General features: G+C 42.9%; 1 protein-coding gene across 1 annotated transcript in view; it reads right to left on the bottom strand.

Moving 5' to 3' along the window:
- fras1 (Fraser extracellular matrix complex subunit 1) overlaps positions 1–24,175 on the bottom strand; it is a 43,690-nt gene extending 19,515 nt beyond the window's left edge. Inside the window, exons 1-30 of the mRNA XM_087790316.1 lie at positions 23,794–24,175; positions 22,872–22,903; positions 13,908–14,015; positions 12,906–12,995; positions 12,678–12,837; positions 11,981–12,114; positions 11,803–11,886; positions 10,656–10,757; positions 10,317–10,508; positions 9,071–9,157; positions 8,871–9,018; positions 8,670–8,813; positions 8,465–8,611; positions 8,254–8,397; positions 7,381–7,521; positions 7,169–7,309; positions 6,941–7,105; positions 6,593–6,733; positions 6,374–6,520; positions 3,481–3,636; positions 3,241–3,387; positions 2,563–2,709; positions 2,340–2,480; positions 2,123–2,263; positions 1,922–2,062; positions 1,576–1,861; positions 1,407–1,491; positions 517–840; positions 308–458; positions 70–242 (exon numbers count right to left, since the gene is read on the bottom strand). Coding sequence (XP_087646442.1) covers positions 70–242; positions 308–458; positions 517–840; positions 1,407–1,491; positions 1,576–1,861; positions 1,922–2,062; positions 2,123–2,263; positions 2,340–2,480; positions 2,563–2,709; positions 3,241–3,387; positions 3,481–3,636; positions 6,374–6,520; positions 6,593–6,733; positions 6,941–7,105; positions 7,169–7,309; positions 7,381–7,521; positions 8,254–8,397; positions 8,465–8,611; positions 8,670–8,813; positions 8,871–9,018; positions 9,071–9,157; positions 10,317–10,508; positions 10,656–10,757; positions 11,803–11,886; positions 11,981–12,114; positions 12,678–12,837; positions 12,906–12,995; positions 13,908–14,015; positions 22,872–22,903; positions 23,794–23,860 — 4,266 coding nt within the window. The 5' untranslated portion in view covers positions 23,861–24,175. The remainder of the gene's footprint in view (positions 1–69; positions 243–307; positions 459–516; positions 841–1,406; positions 1,492–1,575; positions 1,862–1,921; positions 2,063–2,122; positions 2,264–2,339; positions 2,481–2,562; positions 2,710–3,240; positions 3,388–3,480; positions 3,637–6,373; positions 6,521–6,592; positions 6,734–6,940; positions 7,106–7,168; positions 7,310–7,380; positions 7,522–8,253; positions 8,398–8,464; positions 8,612–8,669; positions 8,814–8,870; positions 9,019–9,070; positions 9,158–10,316; positions 10,509–10,655; positions 10,758–11,802; positions 11,887–11,980; positions 12,115–12,677; positions 12,838–12,905; positions 12,996–13,907; positions 14,016–22,871; positions 22,904–23,793) is intronic.
- Positions 24,176–25,322: the final 1,147 nt, after the last annotated feature.

Genomic DNA, 25,322 nt, shown 5'->3' with positions numbered 1-25,322 from the left:
CAGAGACCCGACGGCGCCGGTCACTCACGGGTCACTCACGGGTCACGTGACTCAGCAGCCAGGACCCACCTTGAAGCGAAAGGAGTCGCTGGTCGAGGGCCCGCCGAAGTGCCGGTACCACACGCTGCCGTCGTTGACGTCCTGCTGCGTGAAGGAGCTGGTGGAGGTGAAGTCATCGCTCACCAGGGGGCGCCACCGCTCAGCCGGGCCGTCCGCAGGCATGGGCACCAGAACCAACTCACCTGCACCAGAACAAACCCTTAAATATATGACATCTTGAAGTCCAACACCCAGAAAGTCAATCCACCTTGTCTAGGGTCTTCCGGGTCAACGTGGTACACGACCTCCTCGCTGGACACGCCCTTCACCTCCGTGTTCAGGTGCTTCTTGTCCAGACGCAGGGTCCCGCCCTCCTTCACCCAGGCCGAGCCGGTGCTGGTGTGGATCCAGTCTGACCCCTGACCCCCGACAGACACGTCACTTCTCTGACACCGCTATTGACTCGTATCTTCATACCTTCTGAGGGATCTGAACCCGCAGCAGCAGGTTCTGGTAGGCGTATCCGTCGTTGACCTGCAGCAGGACGGCGTCCTCCGGCTCCCGAGACCCGTCGTGGACGTAGCGGACCTGCTCCCTCCACAGCTCGTCCAGCTTGAACTGGCTCAGGGAGCGGTCGCTGTTGAGACGGGTCAGCGTTCCATGGCTCGGCGGCTCCAGGACCATGAGCAGGACGTCGGAAGGGTTGTCGGGATCGTCCACCTGCAGCACTGACTTGGTCAGAACGGCTGCAGTACCAGGAGAGTCCAGCAGGAGCGGAGAGAGAGCGACCACCCTAGGAGGCTGCACAAAGACACACACATGGTTACACATGTACGTGTCTTTGTGTGCATGTGTGTCTTTGCTTCATGTCTTTGTAAATTTTTGTATTTGTGGGTGAGTCTGTGTGTATTTATGGAAGTTTGTGTTTATGTGTTTGAGTGTGTGTAAGTCAGTGTGCATGTGTGTTCAGAGTGTATTTATTTGAGTTTTTTGTCTATTTGTTTCAGTGTGTGTAAATCTTCGTGTCTTTGTGTATGTAAGTCTGTATGCGTATGTGTAAATGTTGTGTATTAAGAGTGTGTTAATGTATGGGGGTGTGTGTGATTGGGTGTTTGAGTGAGTGTATATGTCTGTGAGTGTGTGTGTGAGTATGTGTGTGATAAGAGTGTGTTTATATGTGTTTGTGTCTGTGTGTTTGAGTGTGTGTACATTTCTTTGTCTTGGTGTGTGTGAGTCTGTGTTTTAGAGTTTGTTTATATATGTATGAGTGAGTATGTGTCTTTGTGTGTGACTCTATGTGTGTGTGATTGCTTGTGTTTGTCTGTGTGTATGATTGTGTGTGTATGATTGTGTTTGTATGTGTCTACCTGCATGGAGACCATTTGGACTTGAACAGTGTCTGGCTGAGAGGACAGTTGTGTGTCAGACACTCGAAGAGAAAAAGAGTCAGACCTGTGGACACAGAAACATCTTCATCAGAACCAAAGATGGAGGTCTCAAGATCTCAAGATCACGTCCGTATGCTGGACCACTGACCTTGCTTCTGCTTTATGGTGGATAAATTGGACCTGTCCCATCCTCAGCTGGTTCCAGGTGAAGGTGTCATCCTGTTTCAGCTCCCGGTCTCGGGTCTTCATATCCTGGTCCGCCCTAATCAGGACAAGACGTCCACTTTGTGGACCCTGGACCAGCTGGAAGACCATCCTCTCAGCTGGGCTATCAGAGTCACTGACTCGCAGAAGACTCGGGACCACAGGAGCCCGACCGCCCAGTGGGACCAGCAGAGAGTCCAGGACCTGCAGGGTTGGTGCTGCCGAGTTGACTGTGAGGGAGAGATGTTTCTTATTGGTTCACAGCAGATCGATGACAAAGATGGTCTTACTGAGGCAGGTTCTGGACTGAAGGTCTGGATAGTATCCATCCCCGCAGTCGGGGGTACACTTCCCCTCCATCAGGAAGTTCTTGTCACGGCAGGCCCGGCAGAGTCCGACACCATCGCAGAGGACACAGCTAGCGGCACAAGCTGCAGGACACACAAACGTTTGAGGTCTTTATCACAAACATCATGAACTTGTTTTCTTACGCTCGCAGACTTGAGTGGCGTCCTCCAGGAAGAAGCCCCGCCCACACCGCAGCACGCAGTGACCCTGCAGGGCGACGTGAGGAGGTCGACACCTCTCACACCGAGCCGGGCCGAGACACCGCTCGCAGCCGTCGTCACAGGCTGGAGGGACGCAGAGAGACTTGTGAGACACAGGAGGACACGACTAGACCCGAGTCGGTCACACCAGGACGCTCACCGACACATCCGTCTCCGTCCAGGAAGAAGCCGTCGCGGCAGCCCTGCGAGCACACGCCGTCCTGCAGCACCAGTCCGTCCATGCACTGGACGCAGTCGCTGCGCTGAGGCCCCCTGCAGGTGTTACAGCTCCAGTCGCACTCTGACGGTAACAAAAGCATGTTTTTAAATGTTTCAACTAAAACATTAAGAATTAAAGATCACTACAAAGAATGATGACTGACCAGTGCAGGCGCGACTGCTGGTGTTCAGGAAGTACTGGTGAGCACAGCTGTCGTACTGACACTCTCCAAACAACAGGACTCTGCTGGGATCCCTACAGGAAGCGCAGGCGCCGCTCGGGTCGCAGGTGAGACACTGAGCATCACACGCTGAAGTACAAAGAACCTTTATTAGAGAGACTGTGGACGTAAATCAGTGCCATAGGAATATTAAATGGTTGAACATAACATTTCAAATATTAGACTTGGTTGTTTTTTTTAAGTAAAATTTTGTTTTTAAGTATTTTTTACTTTAATGATTTAAAGTATATATATCTCTATATATATATCTATATGGGCACTTTTCTGATTTTCTTACCCACAAACCAAGCCCCTCAAGCCCGCCACCTGGTGGCAATAAATCTATTTAATAATAATATCTAATGTAATATCTAATATCTAATATCTAATTTTATATTCATCGTCTTTTAAATGTAGTATGAAAATGGTGGTTGCCTCCAGACATACTTGATCGAAACTATCAACCAATCATGAGAAGCCTGCTCGATCATGTGACGTAATAGAAGCACACGATCAAGTAGCTCGGTAATCTTTTGCTACTTACTGGTATACATTTATATATTTCCATGAGAGTGTCGCAAACAAACGCAAGAGAATCACAGTCTACTAGTCTGGACTCACCCCTGCAGACGCGGTGACCGTCGTCATGGTAACCGCGAGGACACTCCGGACCACAGACACCTGATGGTAACAGGAAGCTTGAGGCAGGACAGGAAGTGCAGGACCGAGGCCCCGCCCCACTGCAGGTGTCACATGATGGATGACATCCTGAGAAAAACACTCAAGTTTAACTCTGAGTCTTTATATCAGAAACACTGAGAGAGACACGTTTTTAATGATCCAACAGTTGCAACAACTCACTGATGCAGGCGTCGTGGAGTCGGAATCTGCCCGCAGGACACTGAGAGACGCAGTGGTCGCCGAGCAGCAGCAACCTCGCCGATTTACACCACAAACACACACTTCCCACCCCCGTCTGAAGGTCGGCCGTGCAGCGCTGGCAGCCTGAGCTGCACTCTGGAGGAGATACACAAAATAAACACAAGCACACAAACCTTTTTTTGAAACCACACATGGTCCACGAGTGTGATCAGGAGTTGAGAAGAAAACCTTCTCCTGTGAGATCACAAGTAGGGCTGTGTGTACAGGCAAGAATCTGGTGATACGATACGTATCACGATACAGGGGTAACAATACAATATATTGTGATAAATATGCATTACTGCAGAAATAAAAAGATTCCTGCTGTGGCAGAATTTACAGACCACATGACCCTTGAAGAAGTCGGAACTGCTTTTATACGTTTTTAAACAGAAATATGATCAAACATGAGATTTAAAAGCTTCTGTAGTCGACTGTATCCTCTCGTCCTCAGTCATCGCTGAGATCTCGTGGGATGTAATGACTGCTGCTATCTAGTGGCCGGAAGTTTAATTGCGAGACAAAAATGAATGCATTTAATACACGCATATAAGGTAAGGTAAAACTTTATGACTTTAAAGACGGAATAGTAAATTATATTAAGTACATAAAAAAAAATTGATTCAGTACTGTCGAATATTGATACAGTATTGTTAAAACAATATTGCGATATTCAAGTGTATCGATATTTTCTGACACAGCTCAAATTCTGAGAGTTAATTGATCATCCCAATAAATAGTAGTAATGATCAGTAATAATCTGGTTTCAGCAGGATCAACGGTTCATGTGACGTCTGAGGAGGGAACCATCAACTCCTCAGTGTACAGACAGTAGCTGCTGATAAGGACTCGAACCCTCAGCAGCAGCACAAAGACAGGTAGCTGACAGGTCTGGGCGCCCAAGACATTCCTCAGTTACTGCTCGTGGTTAACCCTTCTGTGACCGGCCCGGCGCCACCAACGGGTCGGTTCAAGCAACTGAAACTCTGTGTGTCAGAATGAATACAAATCATCTGAACATAGATGCAGAAATGAGTTCACTGGGAGGGAGTGAGACGAAGGGAGTGTTGCTAAACACCTGTTTGACTGAATATTTGTTGAGTCAGAAAATGAGTCACAGAGTGACATAAGACTATTGTTCACTAGCTTTAGTCTCAACAATGAAGAAATATAAGTTTAGTTTCAGTTTAGGTATGTTTAACGTTCTAACACAGCAGTTAAAAACACAAGAAACTCAATTCGCCAAAGTTTCTGTTAATAAGTCAAATAGTTCAAGTTCATCATTTTAACAACAAATCGCTGACTCTCCAAGTCTTCACATTTGAAACAATCCTGCAGACATTCATCTAAATAAGCTGTAGATACAAGCAGTCATGAAAAGGTTAAAGTGTGTAAACGGGTTCATGTGTGTGTTTACACACACGCTCATCCGGCGCCTCAACACAAAGACACACTCGCTGTGAGTGTGTGGTCTGCGTCTCGCAGCCTGTGGAGACACGTCCACAGACAAAGGGACAAAGATGCAAAGTCTTGGCCGGAGGCCTCGACTCTGCTCTCGTTTCCAGGTGTCACTGAAGCTGCTTCGTCAGCGTGTAATTACCTCCGACAAGGAGAGCCAGGTCGTCTGGCTGTCAGCGAGGAGGATACAAACATCAAGTGATATGATTGACACATTAGTGAGCGGTTGAGAATCACTAATGTGTGGGGAAGAAGAGTGATGGAGTGATACGTAAGAGAAGAAGGGGTGGCGGAGTGATACATGGGGGAGGAAGAGTGATGGAGATTAGGAGTGGTACTTGGAGGAGGAAGGGATGATGGAGTGATAAGTAAGTGAGAAAGAGTGATACATAAGGATTGGTAGTGATAGAGTGAGAAAAGTGAGAAAGAGTGATGCAGTGGAGGAGGAAGATAAGGAGGAAGAGTGATAAGTAAGTAAGGAAATGTGATGGTCGGGTATGTGGGGGAGTAATGGAGTGATGGCAGGGTATGTGGGGTGGTAGGAGTGATAGGTGGGGAAGGAAGAGTGATGGAGTGATAAGTAAGTGAGAAAGAGTGATACATAAGGACTGGTGGTGATAGAGTGAGAAAAAAAGTGAGAAAGAGTGATGCAGGGAAGAAGCAGTGAAAGAGAGGTAGATATGGGAGAAAGGAGTGATGGAGTGTTACTTAGGCAAGAAGCAGTGAAAGAGAGGTAGATAGGGGAGAAAGGAGTGATGGAGTGATAGGTGAGGAAGGAAGAGTGACAGAGTGATAAATAAGTAGAAGTAGAAAGAGTAGATGAAGAGAAGAGAGGTGGAGTGTTACGTGTGAGAGGAAGCAGTGAAAGAGAGGTAGATAGGGGAGAACGGAGTGATGGAGTGATGAGTATATGAGGAAGAGTGATGGAGTAGTATGTGGTGGAGGAAGAGTGATGGAGTGATAGGTGAGGAAGGAAGAGTGACAGAGTGATAAATAAGTGAGAAACAGCAGATGTAGAGAAGAGAAGAGAAGAAAAGAGAAGTGGAGTGAGAGGAAGCAGTGAAAGAGAGGTAGATGGAGGAGGAAGGAGGGATGGAGTGAAAAGTATATGAGGAAGAGTGATGGAGTGAAAAGTATATGAGGAAGAGTGATAAGGTGGTACCTTTGGGGGAAGGAGAGATCGAGTGGTATGTGGAGGAAGAAGGAGTAATGGAGTGATACGTGAGAGGTAGAGTGATACATAAGTGAGGAGGAGTGATGGAGTGGTACGTGGGGGAAGAAGTGGGGATAGAGAGGTAGATGGAGGAGGAAGAAGTGATGGGGTGTGCAGTAAATGAGGAAGAGTGATGGAGTGAAAGGTGTGTTGAGAACTCACTCATGCAGCCTCCAGTGGACGGGTTGAAGAAGCGTCCGTCCTGACAGGAGCTCCTGCAGGAGCCGCTGTGCAGGGAGGCGTCGGGGGGGCAGGAGGTGCAGTCGGCCTGCGAGGGTCCCGAGCAGGCGAGGCAGGAGGGGTGACACTCTAGAGCGAGAGTCCAAGGTCACTAAACAAGAACTGTGTGTGTTTTGTGTGTGTGTGTGTGTGTGTTCTCACCGTGACACTCCTGCTCGTGCACGAACGACCCCTGCTGGCAGCTGTGGGCACAGCGTGCGTCCTGCAGGCTGAACGGAGCCGAACAGGAAGTGCAGTTTTCTTCTGACGCCCCGAGACATGTCCGGCAGGAAGTGTGACACGCTGTCAATCAAACAAGAGAGCAGCGATTGTGAGCAGCTGCAGACCTGACTTATCAATCACTGCTGATCACAACTAAACACACACCCCTGGGAACAAACACACACCACAGGGAACAAACACACACCCAAAGTCAATAAAGCACTGGATGACACAGAAGTTCAACACAGGCAACAAATGATGCAACGTGAGTACAGGACACACACTTACCTGTGCAGGTGTGTGAGGGGTCAAGGAAGTTGTGGGCGGGGCAAGCGGCCGCACAGACGCCGTGATTGGATGACGGCGAGGACAGCAGGACCTCGTCAGCTTTGCTGCAGCGCGAACAGTCGGAGGCTCGAGGTCCGACGCACGAGCGGCACGACGGGTCACAGTCTGGACACAGAACCGCCGTCATCCATCTTGCTCATCACCGTGACATCACATCCTGTCTCTTACCCTGGCAGACGCCATCCAGGGGGAAAAGTCCGTGTCCGCATGCGTCCACACACTCCCCCTGGTGGAGGAGTCGTCCCTCTGTGCACGTCACGCACTGCGACGGCGCCGGACCCCGACACGACGAGCAGGAGGCGTGACACGCTGTCACAACACGCCCGTCAGTCAAGTGATGACAACTACACAATTGTTTTTTTTTATGACACAAATCATACCTCTGCATCTGCTGCTGTGGTCTCTGAAGCTCTGAGGTGGACACTGAGAAATACACTTCCCATGATGCAGTGCGGCCCCCGAAGGACAGCTGCTGCATGAGGAGCCGTCGTGGAAGCAGGAGGCGCAGGAGGAGTCGCAGGCTGAGGAGCAGAGACAAAACATGTTAGTGACACAGTGTGTCTGTTCTTACCGACGCACAACCAGGTTCACACAAACACACAAGTGTGTCAATTCAAACTGACACATAGACACACAAACACACAAGGGTGTTAGTTCTTATAGAGACACAGCCACACAATAAGGTATACACAAACAGAACTGACACATAGACACACAATCATTTACACACAGTCAGTGACACACAAACACACACAGTTTGTAAAAAGTTCTCACAGACACACGATCAGGTGCACACAACCGTCCAGGGCGAGGACACAAACCAAAACTGCAATCTATTACACACAACCAGGTACACACAAATATCACAGTGTGTAAGAAGTTATCACCGACATACAGAGACAAAATAGGGTACACACAAACACACTCACTAACACACACAGCTTGTCGGAAGTTCTCACTGACCCACAATTAGGTACACACAATCAGGTTCACACACATAGTGTGTAAAAAGTTAGCATCCAACACAAAGCCACAGAATAGGGTACACACAAACACACTGACGACACACAATCAGGTAAACAAAAATACACACAGTGTTTTTGAAGTTCTCCCCAACACACAGACACACAATCGGGAAAACACAATTAGGTGCACACAATCTGGTACACACAAACACACAGTGTGTAAGAATTTATCAGCGCCACACAGACACACAATCAGATACACACAAAAAATGTGTCAAAATTTCTCACCGACACAAATGTCGTCTCTGATGTTAAATCCGTCGCCACACTCGCTGACACACATTCCTGTTTTAAGTACGTAGGCAGGACCCGAGCACGACGTGCACTCCTGCTGGCTCGGACCGGAGCAGCCGGAGCACGAGTGGTGACAGGCTGGAGGTCAGAGGTCAGAGGTGTCACAGACATGAATCAACTCAGCGGGTCAGACCCTTGTACTCACGGCGACAGTGTCGGGAATCGTGCAGGTAGGATCCGGCAGGACAGGAGGTGAGACACTCGTCACCCCCGGGGCTCAGCAGGGGGCGCCGAGGGCTGCAGGAGTGACAGTCCAGGCTGTTGGAGCAGGAGGCGCAGGAGGAGCGGCAGGCTGAGGAGGAGCAGGCGTCTTCAGCCTGTAACATCATCGACCGCGAGTCACATGTTACCTTCACAGGTGGATCCATTCACGAAGAATCCAGCGGGGCAGGAAGTCAGACAGCGGCCATGATGGAGGACGGACTTGGGGTCCCTGCAGGTCTCGCAGTGGTCCACGGACCCGGAGCAGGACAGACAGTCTCGGTGGCACTGGACTGGAGGAAAGAAGGGGTATGATTCCTTCTGATGACACGTCTGGTCACATGACTCACCCTGGCGACATTCTGGGCAGCACTGGTCGGGGTGACGGACGGTCAGAGAGCCCAGCGGACATGTTAGACATTCCCGGAGGTAGCAGGTCACCTGGGCGTCCCGACACTCACAGGACCGACAGAGACCGTCTTTCCAGCTGGTCCCGTCCTGGAACAGAACCCGGTCAGGATGGGTCGGACCTCGGAGCAGCGAGACTCACCTTGTAGGACTCGCCGCGGTGAACACATGAGGGTTTCTCAGACAAACATTCGGGGCAACACTTCCCCGGCAGGACTCGCTCGGACCCCTGAGAACACACAACTTCAATGTCATCATTTCTATATTATACGTTTCCAGAAGTAGAGGTAGAAGAAGTAGTAGTAGTAGTGGGATTAGACGAAGTAGTAGAAGTAGTAGTAGAAGTAGTAGAAGTAGAAGTAGTAGTAGAAGTAGTAGAAGTAGAATTAGTAGTAGAAGTAGTAGAATTATAAGTAGAAGTAGTAGAAGTAGTCGTAGAAGTAGTAGAAATATAATAAGTAGTAGTAGAAGTAGTAGAATTATAAGTAGAAGTAGTAGAAGTAGAAGAAGTAGTAGTAGAAGTAGAAGAAGTAGTAGTAGAAGTACTAGTGGGAGTAGTAGAATTAGTAGTAGAAGTAGTAGAAGTAGTGGGATTAGACGAAGTAGTAGAAGTAGTAGTAGAAGTAGTAGAAGTAGAAGTAGTAGTAGTAGTAGAAGTAGAATTAGTAGTAGAAGTAGTAGAATTAGAAGTAGAAGTAGTAGAAGTAGTCGTAGAAGTAGTTGTAGAAGTAGTAGAAATATAATAAGTAGTAGTAGAAGTAGTAGAATTATAAGTAGAAGTAGTAGAAGTAGAATAAGTAGTAGTAGAAGTAGAAGAAGTAGTAGTAGAAGTACTAGTGGGAGTAGTAGAATTAGTAGTAGAAGTAGTAGAAGTAGTAGAATTAGTAGTAGAAGTAGTAGAAGTAGTAGAAGTAGTAGAATTAGAAGTAGAAGTAGTATAATTAGTTGTAGAAGTAGTAGAAATAGAATAAGTAGTAGTGGAAGTAGTAGAATTAGTAGTAGAAGAAGTAGAGTTATTAGTAGAGGTAAAAATAGAAGTAAAAGTAGTAGTAGAAGTAGAATAAGTAGTATGCTGAAGGCATTCACACAATAAAGTGTGATCTAACTTCAATCAGTTTTACATTTTGATTTTTTTTTAAAGACAACCCAATACTAGACAATTCAAAAGAGAACTTTCAGCCAATCGTGCAAGGAGCATACGATCATGTGACATATCGGAAAAAAAAACAAAAAACTGTATTGAATTATAAAAATACAATGTCACCCTTTTAATATACAAATAATGCTTCTTTGCTTAAAACAGTTTCATTAACACAGTTTTTTTAATATAACACACACACACACGCACACGCACACACACACACACACACACACACACACAATGGTACCTCAGGACACTGGACTCTTCCACACTCGGCCCGCTGACACAGAACTTGACCTCGGTTGCAGCTGCAGAACTGACAGTTACTGGAGTTCCACATGTCGCCGTGGTAACGTGTCGCCCCCTGGTGGAGGCAGCTGCCTCTGGCGGCCGCACACTCCTCGCAGCACTGACCCGCACGCTTGACCTTCACCTCACCCTGACGGAAGAATCCGTGAAAACAAACAATATTAGACTCACTCTGTGTGTGTGTGAGTGTGTCGCTTACAAATTGTTATTTCAGGTTAACTCTGTCTTGTGACCTTTCACCTCATATTAGTGTGTAGGTGATGTGTGTGTTTCTCACCCTCTCACAGCTGGTGGGTTGACAGCTGCTGGTGTGACACTTGGATTGGCCGCGGTCACACACACATGTTGTGCAGGAGTTTTTCTGCCACTGTTGCCCGTTCTGATCCAAGACACAACAATTAACAATTAAAACACTCATTCATAGGTGTGTATATTGTAAAGACTCTGGCGATATGATACGTATCACGATACAGGGCCAAAAATACAATATATTGTGATCTGTGTGGAAACAAGGATATATGTGTAGTATTGTCGAGTACTTGACTCTGGTGTTTCAGAATTTACAGACCACATGACTCTTGACGAAGTCGTAACTGTTTTCATTTGTTTTGAAGCCAAAATATGTCCAAACATCAGCTTTAAAAGCTGCTGGAGTCGACTGTATCCTCTCGTCCTCAGTCATCGCTTGGATCTAGCAGTATTCCGATGTTTTTTTAGCTGCAGAGGACGTCATTATTGCTGCCATCTAGCAAGAGTTGTATTGCAACACAAAAAATAACACCTTGAATATTTGCATATTAATTGTAAATATTATTTTATTTGATATACACTTTTTTGAAATATCAACCATAAAAGAATGATATGAAAAAAATAATTTGAAAAATATGATTTGAAAGGTAATAAGATATTATTTAATCAATACAGTGTTGATAAAAAATGTATATAAAACTGTCTTTTTATAAAAAAATGTACATTAGAAAATGATCTTAGGTCCCGCCCACTGTAAGCAAATCTTGTTTACGATAACCACACCCACCCTGCTGTGATTGGTCAAGATTCAAGGTTTGTCTACTTTTGTCTACGTTTGTCTACTACTCCAGGAAGTCTCCACCTCCAAGGGACTCGTTGTATAAACAAAGCGGAGTGTGACTACAACTGGCTGGAGGAGGAGTGAAGCCATTGTAACGTCACAATGGACTCCGCTCTTGTAACCTCTCCTTTGCCAAGATTTCAGACGAGGGGGAGAACTTTATAAAGTAATAAGTTCAAAACATGGTCATGATGAGAGACTTACTGCATCTTGGAGAGAAAGACTTTTACGTTTGAAACATGTGAGTGAGTCAGGAATGTTGGGTTTTCACTTGAGTTGCCCCTTAATTCATTAATTAACACACATACGCGAACACACACAGACTCACACTCACCGTGTACTGTTTGCCTTTGGACAGACAAGGGTTGGACACACACTGTGGACAACATTTTCCAGGTTGGATGACAAGATTCTCCTGCTGGGAAATAAAACCAGTTGAGAATTGACTCTGTAGGGGTCTTCGATAAAACACACACTCTAGTTCTCACACTCCCGCGTTTGTGTCAACTCACTGGTTTGCAGGCCACTCTGGGACACTCCGCCATCGAACACCGGACGTCTCCGTCGCTGCAGACACACCTGGAGCACTGACTGGACCTCCACTCGTCGCCATCCCGGTGCTCGGACCCCTGCCACGAGCAGGACCCTGACGGACACACAAAAAAACACACACACACCTGTTTGTTGTCGTGTTTGAGTTGTGTTTTCTACAGTGGCACGTCCTGATGATGACATCATCGTGCAAACCTGAGGCTGCAGCAGCTGTTTGTGCGTCTATAATTAGTCGACATGTGTTATACATGTGTGTGTTTGTGTGTATGTAGGTCAGTTCCAGAGCACATCAAGAACACATAAAGAGTGTGTGTCCATAGGTATAGGTTTGTGTACTTTCGTCTAGGCTGGCTGATCTCGGAGTATTTGTGTCTTAATTGTGTGGTTTGAAAAAAACTTGTCGAGTCCTACCCCTGCTGAGACGCTGCTTGGCTGCCCCCCCACTTCCATTCCTACCTCAGCCAGTATGAAAACAAATAACTACACAACAACATATAGTATTAGTATGATTCAATGATGTTGTGTAGTTGAGTCTCCAGCGAGGAAACAATCTCACACACTATAACGTGATAATGACAATCTATTTAATACGCGTGTCTGTGTGCAATATATAATCTTGTGTTGTCAAGTTGTCATTTCTCAGGATTGTGTTCTTACTTCCGCTGCGTCCACACTTTGGGCAACACTCTCCTTGGGGGGTGAACAGCTGGTGATTGGCGGGGCAGGTGAGGGGTGGGCAGTGGCGGTGCGCACACGTGACCTCGCCTCCGGAGCACACACACACGGAGCAGGGCGACGGGCTCCACTGACTGTCGTGCTGCAGTCGACAACACAACACCATTGAGACCCACTGAGACCTGAAGACCAGGAAGTTCCTTCACTCACGCCGAGGGTTTGTCCCTCATGATGACACGAGTCTTGAGACGACACACACACAGGACAGCAGTCGCCCGCTGGAATCCTCAGCAGCTCACCCTGAAGACAACACACAATCAGGAACACACAAACACGCACGGTGGGTCATTTCTCACTGAGTTTTTACTGACACACAGACACACAATCAGGAAAAGCACAATAATGCACAGTGTGTCTGTTTTAGACAAACAATCAGAAATGCACAAAAACACACAATGTGTCAGTTCTCACCGACACACAGACACACAATCAAGAACACACAAAAACACAAAGTGTGTCAGTTGTCACGGACAGAAAGACACACAATCAAGTACACAAAAACTAACATTGTTTCAGTTCTCACTGACACACAAACACACATGGTGTGTCAGACACACAGATACACAATCAGGAAGGTAGGAACACACACTAACAAACAGTGTGCCAGTTCTCATTGACACACAGACACACAATCAGGAACACACAAACAAACACACATGAACACAAAAAACACAAAGAAAGATTTACAATAGTTTTGAACACAAACAACACGCAAGAACACAAAAATAACAAAAACAAACTTCAGTAGGCAGAATATACACAAATACACATAAACATCACACACATGTGCACAGACGCACATATTGAGAGCTGGTTGAACACAAACAAACAAAACATACAAAGACTTCTATACAAAAACAATTTTTTATAGATGCACATTGATGACTGGACAATGGACACACAACTTGCATTAAAAAAACACACATATATAAATAAAGACACAAAAACAGACACTTGTACACACACACAATGATACAAACTATATAAACATAGTTGGACACACACTGATCTGAACAAACAAGTACACACCATATCAACTTGAAGACAAACCCCACATGGAGGATGACAGAGACACACAAAGACAACACATGATGGAGTGATAACCAGGACAGGAGACAGGAGACAGGAACAAGGACACACAAGGACTCTCACCTTGTGGGGGTCACAGTGGGGGTTCCTGCAGCCGACAGTTCTGCAGACAACCAGGCTGTCCACACAGCTGCAGGCGCGACAAGACTCTGGACTCCATGACGAGTCGTTCTGTCAGAACCAGAGTTTATGGGTTTCAGAGTTACAGAGTTACAGAGGCTCAGGTGTCATTATCATCCTCTTTATTATAATCATCATCATCATCTTCATCATCATAATCCTCTTTATTATAATCATCATCATCATCTTCATCATCATCCTCTTTATTATAATCATCATCATAATCATCATCATCTTCATCATCATGACGAGTCGTTCTGTCAGAACCAGAGTTTATAGGTTTCAGAGTTACAGAGTTACAGAGTTACAGAGGCTCAGTTGTCTTTTTCATCCTCTTTATTATAATCATCCCAATCATCATCATCATCCTCTTTATTATAATCATCTTCATCATTCTCTTTAGCATCATCATCACCATCATCATCATCATCATCATCCTCTTTAATTGCTTCATGATCTTCTTGGTCATCATCATTCTCTTCATCATCATCGTCTTTATCCTCTTTATAATAATCATCCTCTTTATCATCATCATCATCATCATCTTCATCCTCTTTATTATAATCATCCTCTTCATCATCATCTTCATCATTCTCTTTATCAATATCATCTTATCATCGTCTTTATTATAATCATCATTATCATCTTCATCCTCTTTATTATAAACATCATCATCATCCTCTTCATCATCATCTTCATCATTCTCTTTAGCATCATGATCATCATCTTCATCCTCTTTATTATAATCATCCTCTTCATCATCATCTTCATCATTCTCTTTATCATCATCATCTTCATCATCGTCTTTATTATAATCATCATTATCATCATCCTCTTCATCATCATCTTCATCATTCTCTTTAGCATCATCATCATCATCTTCATCCTCTTTATTATAATCATCCTCTTCATCATCATCTTCATCATTCTCTTTATCATCATCATCTTCATCATCCTCTTTATTATAAACATCATCATCATCATCCTCTTCATCATCATCTTCATCATTCTCTTTAGCATCATCATCATCATCCTCTTTAATAGATTCATGATCTTCTTGGTCATCATCATTCTCTTCATCATCATCGTCTTCATCCTCTTTATAATAATCATCCTCTTCATCATTGTCTTTATCATCATCATCATTATCATCTTCATCCTCTTTATTATAATCATCCTCTTCATCATCATTTTCATCATTCTCTTTATCATCATCATCATCTTCATCCTCTTTATTATAATCATCCTCTTCATCATCATTTTCATCATTCTCTTTATCATCATCATCATCATCATTCTTATTCTCTTTATCATCATCTTCATCATTCTCTTTATCATCATCTTCATCATTCTCTTTATCATCATCTTCATCATTCTCTTTATCATCATCATCATTATCATCTTCATCCTCTTTATTATAATCATGATCTTCTTCATCATCATCATTCTCTTTAGCATCATCATCATCATCATCCATCATCATGATCTCTATCTCATATCATCAACTTCATCATCATCACCATATGTATCTCATATCACCATCATCATCTTCATCCTCTTTATTATAATCATGATCTTCATCATGATCTTCATCCTATTTATCATCATCACCATCATCTCCATCTTATATCATCCTCTTCCCCATCATCATCATCTTCATCATTATCTCCATTATCATCATCATCATCATCATCATCTTCACTATCATCACTATCATCAATATCATCAATATCATCATCATATCAATGATGAAGTAGAGACTACATTTCTAGATGTTAATGTTCCTGCACAGATGACCCTGAAGGTCTTCTTAACTGTCGCCATCATCTCATCATCATTATCACAGCGAGGAAGGTCTCTCTGCGCAACATGATGTCCTGGAGTTTCATGACGTCTAATATTTACTCAAAACTCTTTCACACATGAATCATTTATATGCTGCAGACGCACATAGTTTGCGTTTCCATGGCAACCCCGTCAGAAGCGTGGACGGCGCTGCCTTCATGTCCAGTGGGAACTTTGAAGTGTCGCCGTCCATATTTAGCGAGTGGCCGGGATTATTATAGCAGCTGCGGCAGTTATTTTCACTGTGCAACCCAAGACGACGCCACAGAGTCGTGACTAAATTAAAGTGATGGACGCCGCTCTGATGACGGCCGACCACACTTCACAGGAGGACGCTCGCAATGACTTCTCTCTGTCTGTCAGGGATGATTGGCAGATTTATGGAGGAGTGACTGAAGTCGAAAGACAGAAAAGTAGAACTCCTGGAATTTGAACATATTTTTTTCAGGATACCATATTTATTAAGCTTTATATATATGCATAGTATATTTTTTTTACAATTTTTTTTTTATCATAGTTCTTTCCTGATTAATATTTCAATTATTATTAAAAAAAAATTCATTAAACAATTATTCTTTTTTTTTATTTTTATTAAACAATTCTTCGTTTTTTTTATTTTTTATTAAACAATTATTCGTTTTTTTTTATTTTTATTAAACAATTCTACGTTTTTTTATTTTTTATTTTTTATTAAACAATTCTTCGTTTTTTTTTTTTTTTATTAAACAATTATTCGTTTTTTTATTTTTATTAAACAATTATTCGTTTTTTTTAATTTACAATTAAAATGTATATGTCAACAGGGTTTGTTCATTTCTGTGCTGCAATTAAACTTCTGGCCATTAGATGGCAGCAGTCACTACATTCAAGCAAGATCCTACTGATGACTGAGGACAAGAGGATACAGTGACTCCACCAGCTTTTAAAGCTGTTTTTTTTAATTCTCTCTTTAAATTCTACAACGCCAGAGTCAAGTACTCGAAAATACTACAAACATATCCTTGTTTTTACTCTCTCTATCCCCCAATATATCATTAAATAACAAGATGAAACTTGATTTTGTAATCATTCACTTGAAGCGTCTCATTATTTAGTCGCCAAAGATTCCAACACAAACACCAGATAAGTGTGATGGCGTCCTCACTCCGCGGCGTAATTGTGGTCATTTCAGTTTTCATCGGCGCAGATGTGAGGAGGACTCTGACTGGACGGGGGGCGGTCATGTGACCACATGCTGGACATGCCTCAGCGAGGGGGATCGGCAGGAAAACAGGCGGCGTAATGAAAAGTGGAATTAGCCGAGACGAGCCGGAGACAACGCAGATATCATGTTTTCATTTCTGCTGCTTCTACAGTCGTGGTTTTCAACCACAGATTGGAATCAAACTTGCAGATCCAGAAAGAGAAGGTTAATCTGCTTCTGAAGGATGTTCAACGTGTGTTAGCGGGAAATACATTTCTTTCATCAGCTCATGACTCACTGCCGAATTCCTCTGAGGATCCTCAGAGGAATATCTAGATATGTTTCCAAGTGTTTTTTTTTTTGTTTCGGGGCGCAAAATGAGACGTCATGTGACCCAGCAACTAAAAAACTAAATCCCAGGTCAAACGACGCTCAGGCCTCCTGCTGAGGTTCAGTTCAAAATAATCCAGACAAAGAACTCTGCAGTTTAGGCTCAACCCTGGTTCACTGACCCGGAAAAGCCATGAAACAAAACTCCTCCAGACCACAGCAGAGCAGCCATTACTTTGGAAGTGAATATTCACTTGTTGAATTTAACCTTTCAAATGTTGTTACTTTCTTTTTCTTTTTTTTTTATTGAAACTTTGACTATGAATTTTGAGCATTTGATTATTTTAATTGAATATCAATAATTTGTAAATGTATTTCATTTGGTTGAATTGGTTTCTATTTTAACAATTAAAAACAAAATCAAAGATTTTTAAAAAAGGATACATTTTTTTTACAGTTGAATATTCTAATTGGAAAAAAAAACAATATTTTTTTTATTTTCAGTCTTTTAAATTTTATATTTTATTATTGCCACCAGACAATATCAAAATATTGGATATAGAAAACTTATTCTTCAATTATTGGAATCGGATAATCAAAATCTACGTTTGATTTTTAAAAATTTAATTATTAAATAAATAAAAAATAATCCTTTCAATAGAAAACATTGACTATAATTATTCTAAAATTGCAATGCTTAAAAATGCAACATTTCAATCAAATATTTCTCCAATTGAGAGTAAAAACCAAGTTAGTGTAGATGAAAGACTATATTTAACGATCTCTTGTCTTCTCTGTCCTCATCACGTGACCTCCAGGACCCTTGACCCCCGCAGGACCTCAATACGTGACTCGGTTCCTGGTTCTCTCAGTGCTGGTGTCGAACTGTTAAAGTTTAACTGACCCAGAAACAGCTGGATGGAGCCGGAGAGTCATATTGAATCTCTGATCGGATGTCGGGTTCCTCAGAATAGAACCGGATCTAATGTCTCGTATCTATAGATGTAACCAGAGTCCAGGACGGCGCCACCTTCCTGCAGCACTTGCAAACGTGTCGGCACCAGGATGAAGATCCCGTCCACGTGGACAAATGACAGACAATATCTGCATCTTAGTTTTTACAGCCTCAGGGTCTGATCCGGAAGCTTTCAAGCTGGAGAACTTGATCATTTGAGCCGAAGCATTAAGAACCCCCCACACGAGAACATCTCCCTCTACTTTAGTGATCTTCCTCTGGAGCAGGTCCAGCAGCAGAGAGGAGGAGCCGACAACTTTCATCTTCTTGTGTGGCACTCTGAGTGTCTGCCAGCAGACCGGGCTCAGAGGTGGAAAGTACAAAGGTGCGCGGCGGCATTCCTGAATACAAAGAAGGGCCCGAACCAGACCAGGAGACGACTCTCTGACCGTGTCCGCAGTCAAACCAGCAGGAATGAACTCTACGATCACTAACTTTTCTTTACTGATGAGCTCATTCATTAACTCCCTCAACAGGAAGAACTTTCCTTCTTTTTTTTTTGCTCCATTTTGAAGGAATTATTTACTTTTCTGTTGACATTCAATTGGAATCAGGCGTGTGTATCTGCATTAATCTGGTGATACAATGCGTATCACGAAACAGGGGCAAAGATACGATGTATTATGATACTGTAGTAACAAGCATATATGTGTATATTTGGTCGCACTATAATACAAACATTTTTGGATACATTTAAAAGGCTACAAATTAGAAAATGCTAAATTTGGAACATTTATATTTGAATAATTGGAGTATCACTTTATGTACTATAATAATTCATTTTGAAAATTTTATTTTCTTCCAAATTAACAATATAAAATTGATTGAATTCAACATTTTCCTAAAAATAATGAAATGCTTAAAAAACATTTCAATGAAAACATAGTGTTTTTGAATGAGCATGTGCTAGCTAGCGCTAGTTAGCTGCGAGGATGACTAACACCAACCAGCTCCTGGTCTTATGCCGTTTCTCCAAAGGTCACTGACATGAGTTCTTCGGTCTAAACAAAATCGATCTTGAGCGAAAGCATTTGGTCAAACACGCCAAACCGACTCAGAACTAGACGAGACCAGATCCCCTCTCGTCCTCATCAGCAGGTCGTCGTCGTCCCAGAGACCAACAAAGTTAATGTTAGCGATTTACAAACATTGGTTTCTCATCCTAACCCTGAGGTCATTACAGAACCAATTTCTTTCCGCAGTAATTAACCTTTACCGTTTACGACCCACAATTACAGCGGAGACAAAAGACTGTTACACACAGTTTCACACCAGGACCAGGTTGATGGTCCTGGTTCAGCTTTTTGGATTTTTTTTAAAAATCTTATTTAATTTCCTCATAATTCAGTTATTCAAAGACACAGATCGAATATGAGAGAACATGAATCTTGTGTTGTCCTAAATCTGAGATGGGTCACCTGAGACTCAAGGGGGTTCGGCCCCTGAATGTCACCTAGAATCCTGGTTTCTCGTCAGACCGCTCACACAGTGTGGACCCCAGACTGACCCATGAAACAAAGATGCTATAAAACTACGTTCCTAAACACACACCGGGATTTTTCCCGAGACCACTGCTCTGTGACAATGACAGTGTTTACTCAGCACCTCCATCGTAAAAACCAGCCAAGACTTGTCGGGTCAAAGGTCACTCATGCTAATGGGAAGCAGAGCTGAACTGAATCTCAATACACTTAAAGATTACAATATTTTTTTCCAAGATACTGTATCAATATTCTACAACACTGTATGTATTTCTTATTTAAAATTACCTGATAAATATACACACTGTAAATAACAATGAAATCCTGCGAGATCCTGGTGATGACTGAGGACGAGAGGATACAGTGGTCTCCAGCATCTTTTAAAGCCGACGTTCGGACATATTTTTGGTTTCGAAAACAAATAAAAGCAGTTAAGAGTCATGTGGTCTGTAAATTCTGCAACACCAGAGTCAAGTACTCGACGATACTACAAATATATCCTTGTCACTACAGTATTGCGATACATCATGTTGTCGCCCCTGTATCGTGATACGTATCGTAAGATTCTTGCCGACACACAATCCTTATCCTGGAGGTTTCTTTCCAAATATCCACGGCAAACAAATACACTAAACTCTTCTTGTCTCGTAAAGTAAAAGTATTAAACTTCTCCAGCTTGTCAATCGGCGCGACTCGCCGGCGTGTGTCGACAAAGACTCGACTTAACTGTATAAACACTCGTAGCTAAAAAGTGCCTGAAGGCTCAGACAAGCGAGCGCAGAGATCCCACCCTCGGGGGGTGGGGGGGTGATGTGGGGGTGCGAGGAGGCTTGTGTGAGTGACGCCCGGAAGTGTAGCGAGATACAAAAGACGGGCGACCTCTGAGACCTTCAGCGCTGAAACTGTCAGACGCGACGCTGGAAGGCTAGCCGGGGTCGGGGGATGGGGGCCCAGGATTCGTGGGTAGGAGAGTGGGGGCGGGCGGGGGGGGGGGGGGGGGGTGTTTTGGGGTGCCAACTTGTTTGTTTGCCCATTAGCAGTCAGTGGGATCCGGCCAAGTGAGTCACCACTTCACTGCACTCGTGCGCCGCTCAGCCGGAGCAGAATTCGGTTCCGGTTCAGCGAGCATTGCAGTGGCAGGGGGCGCCGTTGGAGGGACCGGACATGCTGATGTTGTCTGAGACGGACGTTCAGAACGTGAGTGTGTCAAAAAAAAAGACTCCAGTGGATGCCGTTCGACACGGTTGCAGGAGCGATGCGAGGAATTCCTGCCTGCGGGTTATATTTAAACGTGGAGCTCCAAGTTCACGGGTCTCGCCATCAGCCACGCTGGTTTCACTTGCGTCAGTGTTTTTACCCACAATCCACTTTGATTGAAGGCTTAATGCGGGTCTAGAAATGTACCAAATTAAATCTTCCCCGGGTCTACGACAGCATCATTATGGGTCAGGGGGTTTAAGGACTTTCAATGAAGAGTTCTCCTGTGTTGCCATGGAAACCAGCAGCTCGGGTCTGTGCGAGGTTTGTTTTCCATTCCGAGGAAACTTCTTCCCTTTGAACTCCAGAAGGACTTTTTCCTGGATCTGCCTCGACTTGTCGGGACGTCCCACCTGCATCTATGCACCGCCGCCCCTCCTCCCCGGCCCCTCCTCCTCCAGTCGAACATTTTTTGAACATCCTGGCCGAGAAACAGAAACGCGGCTCGTCTGTAATTACGAGGCGGAAACAAACGACCGGCTCTGTGATCACCTGCCCTGAGAAATCCCACAACTCTCCCACGAGCAGCAACATCTTCTCTCCAGGCTGTGGCGTCCTGGAACGACCATCTGAAGTGTCGGCAACACCTGGAAAGCTTCGACTAAAACACAGACCAGGTCGAGGAGGGTTTCTTTTTTCTTTTTTTTTACAAGATCACACTGTAACACACTAGTAAAGTGCTCCGTCATTTTCTCAGTGTCAGAACCGTCTCTTGCACAGTCAACCTAAAATAAAAAACAACACTTCCTCCTTCACACGTTAAGTAAGTTCTTTGATGAAGTCCGTCAAGATATATCCCATGATGCTTTGAGTGAGTCACAGTTTGATACTAGTGACATCATCAGCATTTTTAGTAGGGTTTTGATCACCCCATTTTTAAACAAAAAATTCTTTTAACTTCTATGTGAAGAAAAAGAAAAAAGAAAAGCTTTTTTTTTTACGTTGTTCTATTACTAGAATTTTTTCCCCTGTGCCTTTAAAACATATATAATAAGTTTCCAAGTTGAATTAATCATTTATTTATCGTCAAGTTACTATTTAAAATTAACTGATAAATATTCACAGCGTAAATAACAATGAAATCCTGCGAGATCCTGATGATGACTGAGGACGAGAGGATACAGTGAACTCCAGCATCTTTTAAAGCTGACGTTTGGACATATTTTGTTTCAAAAACAAATGAAAGCAGTTACGAATTTGTCAAGAGTCATGTGGTCTGTAAATTCTTCAACACCAGAGTCAAGTACTCGACGATACTACAAATAATTTTTTTTAACGTCTATGTGAAGAAAAAGAAAAAAGAAAAGCTTTTTTTTTTTTACGTTGTTCTATTACTAGAATGTTTTCCCCTGTGCCTTTAAAACATATATAATGAGTTTCCAAGTTGAATATATATATATATATATATATATATATATATACATATATATATATATATATATATATATATATTCTGCTTCTGTTAACATGATTTTCAGCTACACAGTCATCTTTTCTGGAGCCTTTCTATTGGTCCAGAACCTTTTTTTTGATTCAACACTTTTGCAAGAGTAGAACTTTGTTTGTGTCTCTTTCACGTCTGTCTCAAGTACGTCTCCCAACTCAGAGCTCACTTGAGCTGTCGGACGTGTCTGTGTCTCCGGATCAATCACTGGCTTCACTTCTCAGGACCCAAGCCAGAACCAGAACCAGAACCACCACAGGGGCAACATCATCATTACAGATTTCATTTGAATTTAAGATCAAACCTGAAGCCGCTGACAAACAGTGAATTACACATATGACAAAGTTCCTACCTTGTGCAGTGATCCCTCGTAGACACAATCTCCTGCAGCACAGAAAAAATACAACATTTTGTCAAAATTTCATCATCATCCTTTTCACGATATTTATTAAACATTTATAACACCAGCATCATTTTCTAATTTTTATCGATAAATAACACTTTTCTTTTGTTGTGTCAGCTTCGTTTATGTATCAGAATATATTTGATGGTTTAATTGTTTAAAGAACTTTATTTTTTAAATCAGCCATCCAGTTGACTTTATTCCAATTGTCTTTTAACAAATATATATATATATATATTATATCTGAAATAATCAGCAAGTGGAGTCATTTTAAATACATCAGCAACTTAAACAGCATTGACTGAAGTCCAAATAATGTCTCACAATATGTAAAAAAAAAAACTGACATGTGCTAAATGCTATCAATGGTAGCTTTTTTCCCCAACGTTTTCTCGGTGTTACTTTGGGTTTGTAAAATTCTTATTAGTTTAATAATAAATTAAATACAAATATTTAAACGATTATATTATTGTTGTGAATCTTACACTGAAAATAAAAATCTGGTTTAAATTGTTTACATCTATAGTGAAAATAGCGCTAGCTATGGATTGACGTCAAATGTATTACAATTATCATATTTAAATTGTTATCTCATTAAATAGGATTTAATGTTATTTTTTAAATGTATTGGTTTCGCCGCGAAACTTGAAAGAGACTTTGTTCATTTAAAATGAGTTAAAAATATACATAATCTCACTTGGAGTTTTTCTAAAAATCAAAGTTTTTGTTTGATTTTATTGTTTTGTTCAAGTGCAAAAGTCCTCGCGTGACGTCACTTCATATCTTCTACCTGCCTGGTCAGATTCAAGGTGTTGACCCAGGACGACCAGCTCTGACCCAGTAACAGGTTCGACGGTCCAAATATACCCACCGTGAGTCGTCCTCAGACCAGCCAGGACACCGACCACCAACAGAACCAGACCCCGCAGTCCGCGCATGTTCGCGGCAGTAAATCCCGTCGGAGCCGCGGCGGGAAGTGAAGGTTCTTTCAGACGCACTTGACGCTCATCCTGGCACCGGTTCCGGTGGTCCAACGACTGCTGCCCGCTTGAGACCCAGAAGTTTGGTCCGGAGCAGAACCTTGGTTTTTGTTACTGGGCAGGTTGAGGTTCAGGTTCGGTTCTCTCTCCGAGGATTCCTTTGAAGTCTTGGGAACCAAACAGAACCGGAGCCGCAGGTGAGCTCAACTGGATCAGGTCCGGAATGTGGGTCAGAGTGCACGGAAGAAGAATCACAGACACCGCTGGACTCACTGGAGTCTGGTGGGTCTTTGGGATCCGAGCCCCCCCACCCCCCTCACCTCCTCTCAGTGCACCGGGCCCGCCCCCTGCAGGACGACCCCCACCCTGGTACCACCAGAGCCGAACCTTGGATGATCAGTTTTGGGATTCTTTCTAAATTAAAATGTGTTTTTATAATGTCACTTCATTTTCATCCACGAGTCAACACACACTTGTGAAGAAACATCAAAACACACACCTTAAGAACACACACTATTTTTATTTATTTTAGAACCGACCCAGATATATCTTCTCGTCCACTGGTTCCTATAACGTGTCATTATTATGTGACAGTTGTTTCCGCTCAACTCGCAACTTTTCATTAAAAAAGTCCAAATTCAATGTTGGCGCTGACGCTTTAGATCTGAGGGAGAACAGCGCCCCCTATCGATGGTACTGAGAGGTGATTGTAAGAAAATCTTCACAGACATGTTAAAACAAACTTAAAAAACAATGTATCTGATACAATGGCTAAAATATTATCCAAAGTTAATTGTTATTAAAGTCAATATAGTGATCTATATTTTTTATCTTTAGACTTAGATTGTGTCATCTTGTACTTTCTTTTTATAGAAACTTTGTTCTTGTTCTTATTTTTATGAATAATCGTCTGTACGGCTGTCTGCTAATTGGAAAAACAAATTCCTATCGATCTATAAAGACTTTGAAACCATCTAGTTTATACCGAATGCAAACAAAACACTGCAGAATGAAAAGTTGAACCAAATTTTTAAAATATATATAAATAAATTTATGTTAGCTCCGCTTTACTTAATAATGTAATTCAAGTAATTAAACTTTTCTAGTATTGTTCTGCATCTCACACAGAAATTAATTAAACTGTTAATTGTTTCTTTTTATGATATGAAATGTTCTTTTGGAAACGATCTAAATACAGTTTTTTTTATGTTGTGCTAACAATGCTAACAACGCTAGCTTGTACTTGTTAGCTCAACTTTGGAATGCATAATTTTTTATCTTCTTTTTGATAATAATAAATAGTAAATACAAGAACTGAAAATATTCCAATATTGTACTGCATCTCACACTGAACTTAACCAAAGCGTCAATTGTTTTCTTTATCAATTCAATGTAAAGTCATTAACTAAACGTGTCATAT

Source organism: Callionymus lyra, chromosome 1, assembly GCF_982586985.1.
Source record: "Callionymus lyra chromosome 1, fCalLyr1.hap1.1, whole genome shotgun sequence".
Lineage (NCBI taxonomy): Eukaryota > Metazoa > Chordata > Actinopteri > Syngnathiformes > Callionymidae > Callionymus > Callionymus lyra.
Note: the sequence above shows the minus strand (reverse complement) of the source record. Positions and strands in the feature narration are given on the sequence as shown.